Source organism: Bos indicus x Bos taurus, chromosome 7 (assembly GCF_003369695.1).
Source record: "Bos indicus x Bos taurus breed Angus x Brahman F1 hybrid chromosome 7, Bos_hybrid_MaternalHap_v2.0, whole genome shotgun sequence".
NCBI classification, from domain to species: Eukaryota; Metazoa; Chordata; class Mammalia; order Artiodactyla; family Bovidae; genus Bos; species Bos indicus x Bos taurus.
The window spans coordinates 97,317,816-97,339,021 of record NC_040082.1 but is presented as its reverse complement, the minus strand read 5'-3'; the positions used below and the strand labels follow the sequence as shown (position 1 = coordinate 97,339,021).

The 21,206-nt window shown below is 46.4% G+C and overlaps 1 protein-coding gene across 7 annotated transcripts in view; it reads right to left on the bottom strand.

Annotated features, from left to right (window-relative positions):
* Positions 1-21,206, bottom strand: part of LOC113895973 (mucin-16-like) — a 118,165-nt gene that overhangs the window by 14,830 nt on the left and 82,129 nt on the right. For 3 of the 7 annotated variants that reach the window (XM_027547844.1, XM_027547845.1, XM_027547849.1), the window contains 13 exons: positions 20,982-21,154; positions 19,747-19,782; positions 16,162-16,286; positions 16,004-16,071; positions 14,947-15,119; positions 13,228-13,263; positions 10,216-10,501; positions 6,898-7,070; positions 5,026-5,061; positions 4,011-4,076; positions 2,566-2,687; positions 2,397-2,464; positions 2,067-2,239 (listed from right to left, as the gene is read on the bottom strand). In XM_027547844.1, the coding sequence (XP_027403645.1) occupies positions 2,067-2,239; positions 2,397-2,464; positions 2,566-2,687; positions 4,011-4,076; positions 5,026-5,061; positions 6,898-7,070; positions 10,216-10,501; positions 13,228-13,263; positions 14,947-15,119; positions 16,004-16,071; positions 16,162-16,286; positions 19,747-19,782; positions 20,982-21,154 (1,535 nt within the window). Of the gene's footprint in view, positions 1-2,066; positions 2,240-2,396; positions 2,465-2,565; positions 2,688-4,010; positions 4,077-5,025; positions 5,062-6,897; positions 7,071-10,215; positions 10,502-13,227; positions 13,264-14,946; positions 15,120-16,003; positions 16,072-16,161; positions 16,287-19,746; positions 19,783-20,981; positions 21,155-21,206 lie in introns of those variants that run through there. The other 4 variants (XM_027547846.1, XM_027547847.1, XM_027547848.1 and 1 more) reach the window with 3 other exon arrangements.

Sequence of the window (21,206 nt, the reverse complement as noted above, 5' to 3'; positions counted from 1 at the left end):
AGGGGACACCTTACCTACTACCATCATAATCAAAATCAGGTCCATGTGTTGGAGACCGTAGGGGTTCTTGAATGGAAAGTCACCCCATAGAGGAGGAAAACTGGAATTTTATAAGAAATCTCCTGAGCTGAGCTTTTCTGCTTGAGCTTATGCAGTTCCTGCTTCCTGGAATGCTCTTCCACCCCCCTCTTTTCCAGGAAAACTCCTATTCCTACTTCAGGAGCCCATTGAGATGGAGCTCAATAAGAGCAGGCACTCATCTGTCTTGTTCTTGTCATGTCCAGTGCCTAGTATAGTTTCAGGCACATAATATCCTCCTCCAGGAAGCACTCCTTGACTTGCCCTGCCTCTGCACTCCCATGGCACCCTGTTAATAATAGTGTCTCTGCCTTTTCTGTGTCCCCAAGTAGTATTTTTTTTAAGTTTATTTTATTGAAATGTAGTTGATTTAAAATATTGTGTTAACTTCTACTGTGCATGCGTGCGTGCTCAGTCGCCTCAGTCGTGTCTGACTTTTTGCGACCCTGTGAACTCTAGCCCACCACGCTCCTCTGGCCATGGGATTCTCCAGGCAAGAATACTGGGTTGCCATGCCCTCCTCCAGAGGATCATCCTGACCCAGGGATCGAACTCAGGTCTCCCGCATTGCAGGCAGATTCTTTACTGCTGAGCCACCAGGGAAGCCCAATTTCTGCTGTACAGCACAGTAATTCAGTTATATATATATCTTTCACATTCTTTTCTATTATGGTTTGTCCCAGGATATTGAATATAGTTCCCTGTGGTATAAACTAGGATCTTGTCGTTTACCCATTCGATATATGATAGTTTGCATCTGCGAACCAAACTCCCACTGGATCTCTCCCCCATTCCCCTCCCCTTGGCAACCGTAAGTCTGTCCCCTGCGAGTCTGTTTCTGTTTCATACATACTTTCATTTGTGTCCTATTTTAGATTTCACATATAAGTTATATCATATGGTATTTGCCTTTGTCTTTCTGACTTACCTTACTTGTGTCCCTAAGTAATCTTTAATTCCCTTGATTATGACTTTTTCAGGATTAGAACTTGTGTATTCTATCTCCATGCCCAGAATATGGCTTGGTACAGAATGGTCATGCATATGAGTTTGTTGAATGAATGAATGTGAATTGCAATGGATCCCCAAATATTAGGACTGAGATACTCAACTTGCATTTGTTCACTCATTCATTGGGTATTACAAGGTACCAACATATTAAGAACAGGATCCAGTGCCATGTTAAACAAACACTAATTCTGTAGAGTTTGAACCATTAAATAATTGCTGCAAAGTGTGATAAGTATTGGGCTTCCTAGGTGGTGCTAGTCAAAGAACCCACCTGCCAATGCATAAGAGCCCTGGGTTCAATCCCTGAGATGGGAAGATCCCCTGGAGGAGGGCATGGCAACCCACTCCAGTATTCTTGCCAGGAGAATCCCATGGACAGAAGAGCCTGGCGGGCTGCAGTCTATGGGGTCGCAAAGAGTCAGACGTGACTGAAGCAACTGAGCACGCATGCATGTGATAAGTGTTGGTTTGGTGCTCAGCTAGGAACAATGGGACCATGTCCAGCAGGGTTTCTCATCCTCAGAACCACTGAAATTTGAGGCTATATAATTCTTGGTGGTGAGGGTCTGCTGTGCATTGAAGGATATTGGTTACATTCTTGGCCTTTATCCACTAGATGCCAGGAGCACCCTCCCCTACTGTGGTAATCAAAAATGTCTCCAGACACTGCTGAGTATCTCTCAGTGGGGCAGAAATCACCTCCAGGTATGAACCACTGCCATGGAAGAACCTTGCATTGAACTTCAGTCCCAAGAGATCCCATGGGTAGACATTTTGGTTTTGAATGAAAATTCATTGACATTCATTTGGTCAAAGAATGTCATGCTACTTTCCTGAACTGACAAGGAAGACCAATCCCATGGAGGTTTGGAAGGTGCTCCCCAGACAGAATTTGGGCTGACTTGTTCAAGAGGAAATAAAACAGAACAGGGACAAGTAGTGATCGCTGTTAATACAAATTCAGCATAAACACTCACCATTGATGAAGAGGCTGTCCTTGACCAAAGTGTAGAAGCCCAGCTGGGTGACACCATGGGTCAGTTGGCTCAGCTCCCAGTAAAGCTGCTCTATGTCCAGCCTGTGGCCCATGGGGTCAGGGTGGTAGGTGCAGACGACATACACGCTGGTGGCTGCACTATCCTTCTCAGGTCTAGGGAGAGGGAGGTGGGAACTCAAAAGACAAGTCTTGAAACCTCTGGGTGTGGGGCCCAGAAGAGGGAGAAGCAAATGAGAGGTCAGTGGGAAGACAGAGAGGGGTGGACACCAAAAGTGTTCTTTACTGGCAAATACTCAGGAAAAGGAATTACTTGAGGGAGATCAGTCTGCAACTTGAGTAGAAGGGGCCCAGGCTGCTCTTCTGGAACAAGGATCCAAGCTGGGGAGACAGGAGAAAGATGATGAGCAGAAAGGACAGGCACTGGGGCAGAGGATACATGGGAGTGATCCCACCAGTGGTTGCTGGGACCAGCATCTCACCAGGCGATGCAGGATCATCTTGGTGGAGTTGAACATGGCGAAGCCATTGCTCATGTCTGATGAGTATGGAAGGTTGGTGATGGTGAAGTTAAGTGTGAGGGCCTTCAGGTTGTATCCCATAGCTGCGATAAGAGAGGGGGATAGATGGTTACCACTGAGAGCTGACCTGGAACCACATCAGAGTTCCATATTCATTGTAATTGGTTGTCTTCCAGTAGCACTACCACCCACCAAGTCAAAACCAGTGTTATCTGTTCAGCTCCTCCTCCCTCATCTCCAGTTAATACCAGTTGTACTTGCAGAACAGTTCCTGCATACATCCCCTCTCTCCATCCCTGTCGCAGCTCAGGTTTTATCTTCTCCGACCTGAACTGACACCCCAGCAGCCTCGCTGCATGCCCTTACTAACGGATGTTCTCTACACCGAACAGTAGAAGAAATTTTCTTAAATAAAAACCTGACTATTGTCACCACTGTTCTAGGACCACTTGTGGCTCCCTATGGCCTTCAGCACGAAGTTCAACTTTTTTGATCTGGCACTCAAAGTCCTTCTTAATCTGGTTCTTGCCAACCTTTTAGCTGAATGTGTCCATTTACTTCATCTACACCAGGGCTTCCCTGGTGGCTCAGACAGTAAAGAATCTGCCTGAAATGCAGGAAACCCAGGTTCAGTCCTTGAGTCTGGAATAACCCCTGGAGAAGGGATAGCTACCCACTCCAGTATTCTTGCCTGGAGAATTCCATGGACAGAGGAGCCTGGTGGGCTACAGTCCCTGGGGTCACAAAGAGTCAGTGTGACTGAGCAACTAAGGGATCCATCTACTCCAGCTTAAGCTTTAAACTTCATGCAAACCAAATCCCTCTCAGTTCTCCCCATACGCTATGCTGTTTTTGACCACTGACATTTTTGCTCATGGAATCCCACCAGCCAGAAAAACTTTTCATTCCCTATTTGCCTGGATGGCTCTTACTTTTACTTAAAGACTCAGGTCATATGAAAGTTTCTCCAGAAACCCTTTCCCTTCTAAATACCAGTTGTACTTGCAGAACAGTTCCTGCATACATCCCCTCTCTCCATTCCTGTCACAGCTCAGGTTTTATCTTCTCTGACCTGAACTGACACCCCAGCAGCCTCACTGCATGCCCTTACTAACGGATGTTCTCTACACTGAACAGTAGAAGAAATTTTCTTAAATAAAAACCTGACTATTGTGCCAGGGGCCTTTCCCCAAGACATACATTATAATAGTCTGTTAGTCACAAGAGTGGGGGCTCCATGAGGGCCAGCATCAGACTGAATTGTTGGTATAATCTTTGAGATAAAAGCATGATTGCCCTAAAGCCAGAATTGCACACCCTGGCCTCCCAGCTCCTATGTTACAATTGGCCGGTGGATATGTGGGGCTGGAGAGCTTCTCTTGGGCAGGAAAAGGGGCCTCCGATACCTGTGGTGGATTCTGGTTGCACAGGTGATGGTGAAGTAGGAAGGAACGTGGTAGCTGGTGCGGGAGCTGTGGAAAGGGGAGGTATTAGGGAGGAACAGAGCCCACTCCCAGACTTGGAGAAGCCCCCCAGGCTCACCTGGGCTGTATAAGTGGTTGTCCAAGCACAACCATTCATAGGTTTACCATTAATGAGTGAGAGCAAAGGAATCATTGGGTAAGTAGAGGGATGAACAAACCTGTGAATGAAATGAACCCAAGAGAGTGGGTAAACAACAGAGAGACTGAACAAAGAGGACAGACAGATGGAAGGGCAGAAATATGGACAGATGGATGGGATACCTGGATGATCAGAAGAAGAATGGACAAAAGGAGGATCAAAGAGAAGGAAGGAAGGATAAACACAAGGAAGAAAAGTTGAGAGACAGATGGAAGTGCAGAAGGAAAGAAGGAAAAACAGGTGTATAGGCAGAAGGATGTTTGGATGGATGAATGGATAGATGGATGGATGGATGGAAGGAAGAAAGGGAGGGAAGGGGGAAGGGAGGAAGAGGTTGGAGAGCAGGTATAACTGGGAGGATGGAAGAAAGGATTGGTGAAAAGATAGGTGAAGTGATCACTACAAGCGTGAATGGACCGATATGGCCAAACCGCTGAGTAGCCACTGGAGCTTGCACCTTGACACTATGACCCCTTCTGCCTCTCCTATAAAAGATTTTGTTATTAGGAAGCAGAGACTACAAGGTCATTATATGACCTCAACCCTTATTACTGTAGGGAATGCTCATTCAATTTCTTCCTCCAACCCAGAAGGGTGTGGAAAATTTGGAGAGCCAATACCATGGCTGTGGGTCCCAAAAAGAGACCAAGGACTCATCATCCTTTCTCCCACTGACACTTTGTCCGCACTCAGGAGACACAACCTGAGTTTGAGGCAAGCTCCCTTTGTCAGTGAGAAGAAAAGTTAGGTTAAAGACCATTGAAGGCTGAAATGGACAGTGGATGAAAAGATACCTACTTGTAGGAGGCTCATCTGGACCACGTTCATTATAACCTGGAAGCAAAAAAGCCACACGTTAAGGGGAGGTGGAGAAACAAGCCCGGGTATCCCTGCCTTTGTCCACATGGGGTTCCTTTCTGGATGTCATTCCTTCTGTACCAGGTGAGTATCCATGCATCTTCTAGGATCAGACTTAAATGTCATCTCCACAATTAAGGCTTTCCTGACCTTTGGATTAGAAATTAATTGTGGGACTTCCCTGGTGGTCCAATGATTAAGACTCCATGCTTCCAATGCAGGGGGTGCTGGTTTGATTCCTGGTTTGGAGAACCAAGATCCCACATATTGCACAGTATGGCCAAAAAGAAAAGAATAAAATGAGCGTCATAAAGGACCAGGATGTCTCCCTGCCTACCTGATGGGGCAATGGTGAAAAGAAAGTGTGAGTTGTCAAACTCTATTCCCAGGCCGGGGACAGACAAGGGAACCAGAGTATAATTTCAGTCAACTTCATCACAGCTGTGCACTGACCATCAGGGACCCCCTTAAGGGTCACCCTTTCAAATGCTGTTTCTTTCTGGATTTGAGGCTCATTCCCAGTGTGTCTGAAGCTTGGACCTCCTAGATGTTCAGAGTTCCTGCCTTCCTTCCTGGCTAGAGGCCCCATCCAAGAGAGAGGCCCATCTTGGTCAAAAGTGAGGAGTGGGACACAGGAAACTCTACTCAATACTCTGGAATGGGTCTATATGGGAAAATAATTTTTTAAAAAGTGGACATATGTATATATATGTATAAATAAGCAAAATTTTTAATCATTCCAGTTGCACATTTAAATAAAATGATGATGTTTTAAATCACTAAATAAAAGGAAGAAATAAAGGAGGTCAATAACTTAAAAAAAATTACCCCAAACTGATGTAGAATGTAGAATTAGATGCTATGTCATTTGTGAGTAGTGATGGTTTTGCTTCTTCCTTGCTGGTTTGTGTGTCTTTTGTTTCTTTTTCTTGTCTGATTGCTGTGGCAGGAACTCCAGTGCTATGTTGGGTACAGGTGGTGAGGGTGGGCATCCTTGCGTTGTTTCTGGCATTGGGGGAAGGGCTTTCAGCCTTTCACCATTGACTGTGATGTTGGCTATAGGTTAGTCATAGATGGGTTTGTTGTGTTGGGATGTGTTCCCTCCGTACCCTTTGATGGGGTCTTCAGTTGTGAATGGGCGTTGAATTTTGTTGAGTGCCTTCTCTGCATTTCTGATCATGAATTGATCATGGGATTTTTATCCTTCCTTTGTTGGTATGTTATATTACATTGATTGACTCGTATACGTTGGACCATCTTTGTATTCCTGGAATTGATCTTATTTAAGCATGGTGTATTAAAAAAGAAAGTGAGAAGTGGGGAAAGGAAACAGATATGAGCTATTCTTTCTCTAAGTCTTCCCTAGAAAGATTTTTTTTTTTTGTGGCCATGCCCCTCAGCATGTGGGATCTTAGTTCCCTGACCAGGGATGGAACCCATGACCCCTGCATTGGAAGCATGGAGCCTTAACCACTGGACCACCAGGGAAGTCCCTAGAAAGATTCTTCTATGAGTTAAATGTATAGAATGGAGCACAATTTTGGATCCTGAAAATAGTCTTGTACCCTGACTCTGCCACTCTCAAGCCACACCCACTTGGAAATTACATAATCTTTCAGAACCTCGGTTTCTTTGCCTCTAAAATGGGTTTGATCAAGGACCAGGTTTGCAGGGTGGCTGTGTGAGTTCAGTGTGGAGTCAAGATTCACACCAGAGTCTGTCTCAAGGTTTCCCCTGGAGAACTGACTAGCTAATAGAGACTCTTCTGGAGTTAGGGTGTGGACCCAGTGAAGTGGGCTGAGAACCACTCACCATTGAGGTAGAGACTGTCCTTGTCCAGAGAATAGGGACCCAGCCGGGTGATGCCGTGGGTCTGTCTGCTCAGCTCATGGAACACCTTCTTGGCCAGCAGACCGGGGCCGCTGGGGGACTGCCGGTAGGTGCAGAGGATGTTCACACCTGTCTTGGCACCATGGTTCACAGACCTGCGGAAGGAGAGGTTGGCCTTTGGGAGATGCAGTCCACCTGGCACTTATTTATATGGTCACCACATATACCTCACTTTCTGTGTTCTAGCCTTTTTGAACCATTCTTAGTTTCTTCACCTAGTCATGCTCTCTCACCCTAGGATCTTTGCACATGCAGTCCCTTCTGCCTGTAAGTTTCTCCCCTTCATTTTTTACTTATGTAATTTCTTGATCATCCTTCAGGTCGCCACTTACATACTTCATCCTCCTCCAAGAAGTCTCCCAGACTGGGTCAGCTTCCATTCAGGCTCCCACAATATCCCATGCTTGTCGAATCACAACCCTGGCTATCTTCTATGTGAGCATATGTTATTTGTCCCTATTACCTCCGGATGGTGACCTCCATGAGGTCAGGGAAAGGACAGTCTAGTTCACTGTTGTCCTGTGGAGCCCCCCGTACCTAGCACACTGCCTGCTCTGTGTGAAAACACAAGTCCTGCTGAACGGATTTTCAAATATGGTTCATCCATACAGTGGGATGTTATCTGGCCTTAAAAAAGAAGGAAATTACGGCAAACGCTGAAGCACAGATGGACCTTGAGAACATTATGTTAAATGAATTAAGCCAGTCACACACACAAAAATACTGTATAATGTACAGTTCTATGAGGTACCCAGAGTCATCAAGTTCATAGAGACAAAATAGAATGGTGGTTGTCAACATTCAGGGGTAGATGGAAATGAAGAGCTGTTGTTTAATGTTTAATGGGGATAATTTCAGTTTTGTGAGTTCTGGAGCCTGTTTGCACAGCAATATGAATGTATGTAACACCACTGAGCTATATGGGCTTCCCTGGTGGCTGAGGAGTTAAGAATCCACCTGCCAATGCAGGAGATGCAGGTTCAACCCCTGGTTTGGGAAGATCCCCGGAGAAGGAAATGGCAACCCACTCCAGTATTCTTGCCTAGGAAATCCCATGGGCAAAGGAACCTGGTGGGCTGCAGTCCATGGGGTCGCAAAAGAATCGGACATGACTTATCAACTAAACAACAACGACTGAACTATACACTTAAAATGGTTCAGATGTAAGTTTCATGTGATGTGTATTTTACAATTAAAAAAAATCAATTTGACATATGGTAGATATTCATTTAATAGGAACTTGGAGAAGGAAATGGCAACCCACTCCAGTGTTCTTGCCTGGAGAATCCCAGGGATGGGGGAGCCTGGCGGGCTGCCGTCTATGGGGTCGCACAGAGTCGGACACGACTTAAGCGACTTAGCAGCAACAGCTATGGTAGGGAGAGATTAGAAGGGTTTAGAGTTGTTTAGCCCCTGAATCCCTTGATCCTTGATGAGACCATTCCTACAAAATGTGATACACTAGACCCTAAAAAAGGTTCTTGCAAAACCAGCACTTCAAAAATGCATGCATGTATACGTGGAATCGAGAGAGATGGTACTGATGAAGCTACTTGCAGGGCAGCAATGGAGATGCACACATAGACAACAGACATAGAGTGGGAAGGAGAGGGTGGGATGACTGGAAAGAGTAGCGTGGAAACATACACATTACAATATGCAAAACAGATAGCCAGTGGAAATTTGCTGCATGACTCAGGGAGCTCAAACCAGTGCTCTGTGACTACCTAGAAGGGACATATGTATACCTATATACATATGTATACTTATACCTATGTATGTATACATATGTATATGTATACCTATGTATGGCTGATTCATGCTGATGTATGGCAGAAACCAGTGCAATATTGTAAAGCAATTATCCTTCAATTAAAAACCAACTTCTTAAAAAAAATGTATGCCTGCAGTGGCATTTACACCTCCATAAATGCTGAGAACTAGGTGTCTAGTGCTAAAGAAAGACATGCTAAAAAAATGTTCTTGTGACAAGAAGAAAAATGTAATTATGTCTTGATGGGTGTTAACTAAATGTATTGTGGTAATAATTATTTTACAATATACAAATATATCAAATCATTATGTTGTACACTTTAAACTATTAATAATACAGTGGTATATATCAATTACAACTCAATAAAACTAGAAAAGATGAAAATAAAATGACACACAAAAGGAAAAAAGGAAAGAAAACATTCATCTTCCTTAAAAGGACAGTATAAATTCATGTGTGTGTGTGTGTGTGCTAAGTCGCTTTAGTCGTGTCCGACTCTTTGAGACCCTATGGATCGCAGCCTGCCGGACTCCTCTGTCCATGGGATTTTCCAGGCAAGAATATTGGAGTAGGTTGCCATTTCCTGCTCCAGGGGATCTTCCCAACCCAGGGATTGAGCCTGTGTCTCCTGCTTGGCAGGAGGAGTCTTTACCACTGAGCCACCTGGAAAACTGCTCTCCCATTTCTATTTCTTTATGCTCTCACTGCCTTTGAAATCACCTTACTTAGATATTTATTCTGCTACTAGGTATCAGTTTTATTGACTAGATGTGGGCAGGTCTACTGCCTGCCACCCAGAGTACCACCTGCCTCAGAGGCTGTACCATCAGTGTCAGTTGAATGAAAATATGAATGAAAAGTACTTCACCCATACCAACAGGTCACAGACCGACCAGGAGAAGTGAGATTAACTGCTCAGTGGACACGGAGTTTCTGCTCAGGGTGATGAGAAGTTTTGGGAGTAGACAGTGATGATGTCAGCACACCATTGTGCATGTAATCAATATCACTGAATTGTACACTTAAAAATGGCCAAAAAGGCTAATTTTACATCTGTATTATTTATGTTATTGGGCTTCCCTGGTGGCTCAGTGGCAAAGAACCTGCCTGCCAAAGCACGAGACATGGGTTCCATCCCTGGGTTGGGAGGATCCCCTGGAGAAGGAAATGGCAACCCACTCTAGTAGTCTTGCCTGGAGAATCCCATGGACACAGGAGCCTGGAGGGCTATGGCCCATGAGGTCACAAAAGAGTTGGACATGACTTAGGGACTAAAACAATGATAACAACAACAAACAAAATTATGTTATCACAATTTTTAAAAATTAATAATGTAATGTGAAAAAAATGGATGTAGAATAGGACCCTCCAAGGATAGCCTGCTGCCTCTGGGAGCAGCTCCCACAGCCAGGAGTCCACGTCCTTAGGTGGCGTGCCACTGGTGGGGATGGTGGGGGTGTTCTCACCTTAGGGAGATGACTCTGCAGCCCGCATACCGGGCACCCAGGCTGCTCCTCTGGAACAATGGGCTGAGCTGGAGAGAAAGGAGAGAGCCATTGGTGGTCACATGTGGGTGTCGGTCCACAGGAAGGGCACGATGGGGTGAACGGGAAAGGAGGCATCTCACCAGGTGCTGCATGAGGGTATCTGTGATGTTGAACTTGTGGGAGCCTGGGTGACCCATGTCTGCAGAGTAGCGCAGGTTGTCGATGGTGAAGTTCAGCGTGAAGGGCTTCTCACTGACCTCCCCAGCTACAGTAGGTAGAGAGAGAGTCCAGGCTCACTGGGAGCTTGGGTCCCAGTGTCCACCCAGGTGGGGCTTCCAAGGGTCCTGTGTCTTCTTCCCAATCAACCTGAAGGTCACTTGCTGATGTGATGGCTCCAGCAACCAGTGAGGGTTGGCTTAATGATTTGGGGACTCATTTTTTGCACCCTTATGTAGGCGTGGAGGGCTCTGTGAAAACACTGGTGGCTTTGTCCTTTCCCAGGAGAAAAGGGCACTGATGACCCCAGACATCTGTCATAGTCTCTCTGCTTTCCAACTCTCTGTCTCTGTCTCTCTCTCTATGCACATATATTTATATTTAAATATAAATTTATAAGTGAATGTATACTATGTAAACATGTAGTTAATATATTGTATATTATGTAATATATAAATAAATATACATATCTTCCCATATATATATATGTGTGTGTGTGTGTGTGTGTGTGTGTGTATATTTCTTTCTCTTTCTCCTCCCCTTACAGCCAGGTGTGCCAATCTTTTATGCATTGGTTAAAAAAACCCAACAGTCTAGCAGCTATAACCAACCTTTCAGCATCTCAGTGGACTGATGTGTAAGATAATATAATAATGACTCCTGCTTCAAAGGTTGTTATGAAGTTTCAACAAGTTAATTTTTGTAAGACATTTAAGCACAGTGCCTGGAACAGATGGATCAATAGTTGGGGTGACTTGTATACACCCCAAGAGGAGTAGAATAAAGGAATGTATGATGCAAGTGAGACGAGAGACCCCTTGACTTGACTCTAGACTAGATAAGCACAGCAGGAGCTAAGTGATTAAGCGAAAACTTTTCTCTGGGATAAAACTTTACTTCTCTCTCCTCCTTTCCCTCCACTCCTTTCTATGTATGACTACTTCCAGCTTTCCTTCTGCTCACCTTTCCTTCCATGTTTCTTCCCAAACATTTGTCCTTTCTTCTTCCTTCTATCCTTTCTTCCTTTTTTCCACCCACCTATCCGTACACCTGTCCTTTTATCCTTCCTTTCTTCTATCCATCCACTTATCCATCCATCCACTCATCCATCCTTCTTTCCTACCTCACTTTCCCTTCCTTCTTCCCCTTCTTCTCTCCTTCTATGATCCTTCTGTCCCTCTTTCCTTCATTCCCTGCTTTCTTCCATCCATCTTTCCTTGCTCCCCCCTCCTTCAATCATTTCCTTTCTTCCATCCATCCGTCCTTTCATTCCATTCATTCCTATTTCCCTCCTCACATCTGTTTATACATCCTCCCTCCTCCCCTTCACTTTCCCTTCTTCCATTCATCTTTCTGCCTTTCATCAGCTCATCCATCTTCTCTCTCTCTCTCCTTCCACTCATCACTTCTTTGATCAGTGACGGACCCAAGGACAGTTTGGGTGTGTTGAAATAACACACTCCTAAGGCAAGGGTGAGTTTCCCTGATGTGTTAATAGTAAAGAATCTGCCTGCCATGCAGGAGATGCAGGATACACGGATTTGATCCCTGGCTTGGGAAGATCCCCTGGAGGAGAAAATGACAATCCACTCTGGTATTCTTGCCTGGAAAGTCTCATGGACAGAGGAGGCTGGCAGGCTACCGTCCACGGGGCACAAAAAGTTGGACATGACTTAGCGACTGAGAAAGACAAGGGCGGTAGATTCTTGAAAACCTACAAGGTCCTCATTACAGGATTTGCTGGGAATGCATTTTGGTGAACACCTATTATTGTCTGGTCCATGAACTAGAACATAATAGGTGTGCACCAAAAATCAGCATGTCTTTTGAGATAAACTCACTATAAATAGCAAGAAATGACAACATGAGTTTTGGAATTGCATGAACTCTTGGTTTTCTTATTTATCTGCTGTGTAGCTTGGGATTCTGAGTCTAGTTTCCTCAACTGTAAAATGGAGCAAAATCACATGACTGTATGGAGAATTAAGGTATAGAGTGTATATACTTTAATGAATTGTCCCCCCATTCATATGTTGAAGTCCCAGTCTCAGTTCCTCAGAAGGTGACTGGAGACCTCCCTGGTGGTCCCGTGGCTAAGATTCCCAATGCATGGGACCTGGGTTCGAGCCCTTGTCAGGGAACTAAGATCTCACATGCCAAAACTAGGAGTCTGCATGCTGCAACTAAAAAACGATCCTGCATATGCAACTTAAAAAAAGGTCCTGAATGCTACAACTAAAGATCCTGCATGGCATAACCAGCACCCGAAGCAGTCAAATAAATAAATAAAATATTAAAAAAAGAGTACTAGGGAGATGGTGTTAGGAGAATTAAAATGCAAGCCATATGAAGGTCAGAATATAGTGGGATAACGCTGTTGTTTTTCAGTCACTCAATCATGTCCAACTCTTTGTGACCCCATGGACTGTAACCCACCAGGCTCCTCTGTCCATGGAATTCTCCAGCAAAAAACACTGGAGTGGGTTGCCATTTCCTTCTCCAGGGGATATTTCTGACCCAGGGATTGACTTCACGAATCCTGCATTGTGGGCAGATTCTTTGCTGCTGAGCCATGAGGGAAGCCGGGTGGTTGAACATAAATGTGTCTAAAACCTCCTGGGCGGGAACTTCCCACCAGGAATCAGGAGAGAGAGAAGGGATAAGGTAAGGACCTTCCAGAAGCTTCCCTCATGTAGGACAGAGGGTGAAGGAGAAAAACTGCTTTCCAACCCCAAAGTGGAGGCGGGCCAGGAAATCCAGGCCAGGCATACTCACTGGTGGTAGTGGGGGCCAGGGCTGCATAGGTGTAACCTGCAGACAGAAGATGAGAGAAGCTGAATCAGCATTGGGGTGAACATAAAAGATTAAGGGATATATGGTATTTGTTCTTCTCTTTCAGACTGTCATATAGAATTAATTAAGTCAAAAAGAGTAAAACAAATATTGTATATAAACGCATATATGGGGAGTCTAGCAAATGGCCCTGATAAACCTATTTGCAGGGCAGGAATAGAGACAGAGACATAGAGAAAGGACACGTGGACACAGCGGGGAAGGACAGGGTGGGATGAATTGGGAGATTAGCATCGACGTCTATACACTGTGTGTGTGTGCTGAGTTGCTTCAGTCGCATCTGACTCTGTGTGACCCTATGGGCTGTAGCCCGCCAGGTTCCTCTGCCCATGGGATTCTCCAGGCAAGAATACTGGAGTGGGATGCCATGCCCTCCTCCAGGAGATCTTCCTGACTCAGGGATTGAACCCACATGTCTTATGTCTTCTGCATTGGCAGGCAGGTTCTTTACCACTAGCGCCACCTGAGAAGCCCTTATATACTCTGCTATGTATGAAATAGCTAGCTAGCAAGCTCCGAGAGTTGGTGATGGATAGGGAAGCCTGGAATGCTGCAGTCCACGGGGTTGCAAAGAGTCGGACATGACTGAGCAACTGAACCGAACTGGGAAGCTACTGTATAGCACAGGGAGTTCAACTCAGTGCTCTGTGATGACCTAGATGGGTGGGATGGGGGCGGGGTGGGAGGCTTAGGAAGGAGGAGGGGTATGTATGCTGACAGTTGATTCACACTGTTGTACAGCAGAAACTAACACAACATTGTAAAGCAATTATGTGCACGCATGCTCATTTATGTCTGACTCGTTGTGACCCCATGGACTGTAGCCTGCCAGGCCCCTCCAGGATTTTACAGCCTTCCAGGCCCCTCTGGGATTTGCCAGGCCTCTATGGGATTTTACAGGTGAGAATACTAAAGTCGGTTGCCATTCCCTTCTCCAGGGAATCTTCCTGACCCAGGGATCGAACCCTCTCTCCTGTATTTCCTGCACTGGCAGGCAGATTCTTTATCACTGAACCACCAGGGAAACCCCAATTAAAAAAAAAAAAAACGAAGGAAGTTATTTCAAGGAAAAATTGAAAACATGTTATTGAGAATTTGAAGCATTTTAATGGATTAATGTCATTATTGCTATTAGAAAAATAAAATTAAGCAAAAGTAGTGGCTCAGATGGTAAAGAATCTGCCTGCGATACAGGAGATCTGGGTTCGATCCCTAGGTTGGGAAGATCCCCTGAAGAACCCACTCCAGTATTCTTGCCTGGAGAATTCCATGGACAGAGGAGCCTGGCAGGCTACAGTCCATGGAGTTGCAAAGAATCGGACATGTCTGAATGATAGACACTTTCACTTTCATACAAAAAATAAAATAAAAAATATTATACATTAAAAAAAAGATTAAAGAAGAGGGTGGATTTAGGGACCTATGTGGGGAAAGCAGAGAAGAAGAGGTGGTGGAGTGATGTTCAAGAAGAAGCAAGCAGGCAACAAGATTGGGCAGAACCAAGTTATTACTTCATCATAATGAAGACAACCCAGACCAGAAGGAGAAAAAGACGGATCAGAGCTCCCTTTAGAAGAATGAAAACAATGGCAACTCAAGTCCCCCTCCTCTTGATAGACCATGGCTATAACAGTCCCTCACCATTCACGTAGAGGCTATTTCGGTCCAAACTGAAGGAGCCCAGTTGGGTGATGCTGTCTGTCTCACGGCTCAGTTCCCAGTACAGCTGCTGTTTGTTCAGTGCGGGTCTTGCGGGGTCAGAGCGGAGGCTGCAGACTACATTCACTCCAGTGGCTGCTCCCCTCTTTTCGGGCCTAGAGAAGAAAAGATGTAGGAACGTGGAGTACTACGGAGGAGGCTGTCTAGGTGTGAAAGGGAGGAGGCTAAGGGAGATGCTGAAGGCATTAGCTTGGACGGCTGCAGGGGTTCTCCTAAGTGTCTTTCATCTGAGACCAGCCCCTAGCAACTCAGGACAGAAAATGTTTTAATTAGAAATTTGAAGGGGTGTTCCCTGGTGGTCCAGGGTTAGGACTTGGTACTTTTACTGCCCTGCTTGGGTTCAATCCCTGGTGGAGGAACTAAAATCATGCATGCGATGTGACCAAAAAAAAAAAAAAGAGGGACTTCTCTGGTGATCCAGTGGTTAAGAATCTGCCTGCCAATGCAGGGGACATGGGTTTGATCCATGGTCTCGGAAGATCTCACATGCTGCAGAGCAACAAAGCCTGTGTGCCACGACTGCTGAAGCCAGCGCACCCTAGAGCCCGAGTTCCACAGCCAGAGAAGCCACCACAGAGAGAAGCCCATGCACCACAACTAGAGAGTAGCTAGCCATAACGAGAGAAAGCCTGCGCAGCAACGAAGACCCAGCAACGCCGAAAATAAATGAAAGCATAAATAAATAAATCGATTTCTTTAAAAAAAGGAATTTGCAGATAGGAATTTGCACTGATTATCCCACTTCTTCGCAGAGGACAGCTTTCATTTGAAACAAAATATCATACAGATTCTGTAAATAACAATGATGCCTTGTTTCCAAGCATGGAGCATAGTACCATCTGGGCATGAAGAAGGCATGAGGGGTTATGGTGGGCACTGGAGCTCAGTACTTCCAGGGACATGCCTAGCCACTGAGTCCAGCGCCCAGTGCAAGAGGGTCCACTGACCGGATGAATCATTCCATCTGAGGGAGTCTCACCTGAGCAACTCCAGCCTGCAGCCAGCATAGAGGGGGCCGACACTGGTCTTATTGAGCAAGACCCTGAGCTGGTGGGGAAAGAGAGGGAGATGAGCCGAAGGGATGAGAGGATACACAGGGGCAAGGTGGACCTAACAGAGGCCGTCCAAGGGTCTCACTCGGTGCTGTAAGATCCTTTCGGTGGTGCTGAACTTCGGAGAAGATGGGCGCCCCATGTCCTCCGAGTAGTGCATGTTGGTGATGGTGAAGTTCAGGGTGAAGGACACCAGGTGAAGGTCAGTGGCTGCAGTAGGGGAGGAAGAGAAGGATGTCCAGTTGGGGCCACAGTCATGGCCAAGGTTTCCTGGGAGACTGGGACTGACATATACACCCTGTGTGTGCTAAGTTGCTTCAGTCGTATCTAATTCTTTGAGACCCTATGGGCCGCAGCCCACCAGAATCCTCTGTTCATGGGATTCTCCACGTAAGAATACTGGAGTGGGTTGCCATGCCCTCCTCCAGGAGTTCTTCCTGACCTAGAGATCAGACCCACATCTCTCACATCTCCCTCATTGGCAGGCGGGTTCTTTACCACTAGGGCCACCTGGAAAGCCCATAATACACTACTGTGTTATTAAAATAGATAATTAATGAGAACCAACTGTACAGCAGAGGGAACTCTACTCAAGGCACCAGAAGCAGATTAAGGAAAGCTGTGGGCTTCTCAAGCTGAAGGAGAGAACATTCTGGAATTGCCAAGACATGAGGAACCTTCGTTCATTCATTCTGTGAGCACTTATTGAATACCTAGTGTGTGTGAGGTTCTGTGTTGGACTCTGCGTGCCCAAAGATGAATAGGGCATGGGACTTCCCTAGTGGTCTAGTTGTTAAGATTCCACACTACCGATGCAGGGGGACGGGGTTCAATCCCTGGTCAGGAAACTAGATCTGGTGTGCCACAACTGGGAGTTCACATGCTACAACTAAAACTTGATGCAGCCAAATAAATAAAATATTAAAAAAAGATGAGTAGGGCAAAGTCTTTCATTGTGGCCAGTGGAGTGAGCAGGTCATTATGCTGCAGGGGAAGCTGGGGGTGGGGGATGGTGTGCAATTCCAGGATGGTCACCCAGCCAATGACTGGGAAAGATTCTTAGAGGAAGCATTATTTTAAGTGTAACCAAACCTATGAGTAAGAGTTAGGTGAATAGGAACGGAGCAGTGTTAAGCAGAGGGAACAGCGTGGCTATAGTCCTGGCAGGACGGCAGAACAATTACACTCAGAATGAAGTGCATTGGCCATGGGGGAGTGTAGGTGTGAGACTGGAGGGATCCTCTGAGCCCAGAAAACTGGGGCAGTGGTTATGCGGGACAAGGGTCTGGACTTGATTTGTAGACCAGATGGGGCCATCCAAAGATTGTCCACAAGAGAGGAATTAGGGCTCCCCTGATGGTCCAGTGGTTAAAAGTCCACCTGCCAATTCAGAGGACAGGAGTTTGATCCCTTGCCCAGGAAGACTCCACATGCCACAGAGCAAATAAGCCCATGCACCTCAATACTGAGCCTGTGTGCTGCAACTACAGAAGCCCGAGCACCTGAAGTCCATGTTCCACAGCCACAGAAGCCACTACAGTGAGAAGCCTGTGCACCGCAACTAGAGAGGAGCCCCTGCTCGCTGCAACTAGATCCAGCCTGCAAGTGGCAGGGAAGGCCCAGCACAGCCAAAAATAAATAATAAAAGACAGGAATTATATGGACAGAGGCTCATTGGGAGGGACACTGCAGCTGCTGGGGGGAAAACTGTAGGAAGCCAGTGTGGAAATGACTGCAGTATCCAAATGCTGGTGGCCCAAAGAAAGATTAAGCAATGCAGATGCAGGGAAAGGAAAGACTCTCAAGACATTCCAAAAGGAGATGATTTTGTGATGGACGGATGTGGGTGGTGAGCAAGAGGGAGGGCCTAAGCTGGCACTCATGTCCCTACCTTTGGTGATGGGGAGAAGGAACAAGTTTGGGAGAGGATGATGATGTTAAGGGTCAGAGACCAAGAGGCCGTGTGATGTCTGGCAGCTGGGCGAACCCAGGGTTGGGAGCTGCTGTGTGGTTGGGACTGGACTCAGGGTTTAGATTCTGAACAACTGGACCCTAAGCAGCCAGATGGCCCTTAAGATCCATGGAAATGGATGTGTTCACTCAGGGAAGGTGAGTAAGCAATGAAGGAAGAAGTGATCTTGTGGGAATGATTTTGTAAAAATGCCTTGGGTACCAGTAAGAGCCTTTCTACCTGTAGGTTTGGAGGATGGAGCCAGAGAAGACACTAGGAAGAATGTGGAGGTCCAAGCAGAGGAAAAAGACACCAGAAATGAAATTGAGAGTGGTACATCTGTAAAGAAATAGTGGCAGTGGTGGTGGTTCTAGTTATTAAAATGTGCTTCTTTTCAGTTCAGTTCAGTCACTCAGTTGTGTCCAACTCTTTGTGACCCCATGAACCGCAGCACGCCAGGCCTCCCTGTCCATCACCAACTCCTGGAGTCCATCCAAACCCATGTCCATGGAGTCAGTGATGCCATCCAACCATCTCATCCTCTGTTGTCTCCTTCTCCTCCTGCCCTCAATCTTTCCCAGCATCAGGGTCTTTTCAAATGAGTCAGCTCTTCGCATCAGGTGGCCAAAGTATTGGAGTTTCAGCTTCAACATCAGTCCTTCCAATGAACACCCAGGACTGATCTCCTTTAGGATGGACTGGTTGGATCTCCTTGCAGTCCAAGGGACTCTCAAGAGTCTTGTCCAACACCACAGTTCAAAAGCATCAATTATTTGGTGCTCAGCCTTCTTCACAGTCCACTTTCACATCCATACATGACCACTGGAAAAACCATAGCCTTGACTAGATGGACCTTTGTTGACAAAGTAATGTCTCTGCTTTTCAATATGCTGTCAAGGTTGGTCATAACTTTCCTTCCTCTTTTAGCAGTGGATAGAGAAGATGTGTGTACACACACACACACACACACACACAGGAATATTACTCATTCATGAAAAAGAATGAAACAATGCCATTTGCAGTAACATGGATGGGCCTAGAGATTGTCACACAGAATGAAGTAAGTCAGACAGAGAAGGAGAAATATCATGACATCCATTACAGGTGGAATCTAAAGAGATATGATACAAATGAACTAACTTACAAAACAGAAAGAGACTCACAGACTTAGAGGATAAGCTTAATGGTTGCAGGGGTGAGGGGGAAGGATGGGGGAAGGGATAGTCAGGGAGTTTGGGATGGCCATGTACACTCTGCTATACTTAAAATGGATGACCCACAAGGACCTACTTGTATAGCACAGGGAACTCTGCTCAATGTTATGTGGCAGCCTGGATGGGAAGGGAGTTTGGGAGAGAATGGATACATGTATGTGTATGGCTGAGTCCCTTTGCTGTCCACCTGAAAGTATCACAACATTGTTAATCGGCTACACTACAATACAAAATAAAAAGGTAAAAAAAGTAAAAACAAAGAAACAAAAAATGTGTCCTTCTCTGCCCCGTGTAGCCTGCAGTCAGGGCACCATCCTCAGTTGTGTGTATCGGGGAGGGGAGGAGAGGTGACTCTTGCCACCTGCAATTCAGTCCACGTTTGCTATGCAGGTCCTCTGGGCCACTACCATCCAGAGGGCTGTAACAGGAGGGAAGGGTTGGCTGGTTAAACAACTCCTGTTTTTCAGGGGAAGGGAGGTGGTTATAGGCACATAGAAATACTCACTGTTGGCAGTGGTGGCTGAGGTCCGATGGGAGTAACCTGTAAAGAAGGGGTGAGACGATGAGAAAGGGGATGGAGAGATGTTTAATGAAGAGACAGCTTGGCCATTGGAGAGATGGCAGCTGGACTAATATGGCTCTGAGTCGTTAAAAGGAAGACCGCGTGCTCACCGGGAAGGGATCAAAGTCTACTACTGCCCTCGGTCTCCAGAGAGACAAAGGTGTGCTCTGTTGTTGTTTAGTCAGTAAGTCATGTTGGACTCTTTGTGATCCCATAGACTGTAGCCGCCAGGCTCCTCTGTCTGTGGGATTTCTCAGTCAAGAATACTGGAGAGGGTTGCCATTTCTTCCTCCAGGGGGCCTTCCTGACCCAGGGATTGAAACCGAGTCTCCTGAATTGCAGATGGATTCTTTACCACTGAGCCACCTGGGAAGACCAAGGTGAGCCCTAAGCACTTTGAAACATGAGTCCGCAGTGGAAGTGCAGAACCCTTCTGCAGCAGAGCCCACCCAGTGGGGATGAAGAGACCCACCCCCAACATAGCCCCTCACCACTGATGGAGGCACTGTCATCACAGAAGCTGGGAGAAAACATCCCAAGTGCTTGGGTTGGGGACCTCATCATCTTGGGGAATCCAGGAAGGAAGGGGCTACACCTGGGACTTTGGTGGGTATTGGTCTCTGTTTTCCCAGGGTTGGAGGGAAATGGGGGTAGGGAGAGGAGGCAATGGGCTCCTGGACTCTTCTCTTCCCAAGGGCTGGGATTCAGACAGAGGGTTATAGAGACTTCTGAGGCCTCTTAATACTGCTAGGCGTGGTGAGCTGAGTTTGGTGGTTGTATCCTACACATGTAGGGGGAGGAAGGGAGAAGAGGGGGAAGGATGAGTCAAAGTGAAGAAAGGATAGGGAGAATGTGGGGCCTCATGAAATGCAAACATTAAAAAAATGATGGTGGTCTTCCCTGGTGGTCCAGTGGTTAAGAATTTGCCTGCCAATGCAGGGGTCATGGGTTCAATCCCTGGTCTAGGAAAATTCCACATGCTGAGGAGCAACTAAGTCCATGCACCACAACTACTGAAATCCACATGCTCTAGAACCCATGCTCCGCAACAAGAGAAGCCAGCACAATGAGAAGCCTACACCCCACAACAGAGAGTAGCCTCCTCACTGCAACTAGAGATTGCACGGCAACAAAACCCAGCAGAAACAAAATAAATAAAAAGGATGGCAGACCCTCACCATTGACGTAGAGACTGTCCTGGTCCAGGGAGTAGGGGCCCAGCTGGGTGACACCGTGTGTCAGTTGACTCAGCTCCCAATACAGCTGCTCTCTGTCCAGCCCAGGGCCCACTGGATCAGGGCGGTGGGTGCAGACAGCATCCACTCCAGTGGCCGCTCCATTCTTTTCAGGCCTGGGAAGAGCAGCAGGAGAGGAGGTTGACAGTAAATGGAAACTCTAGGAGT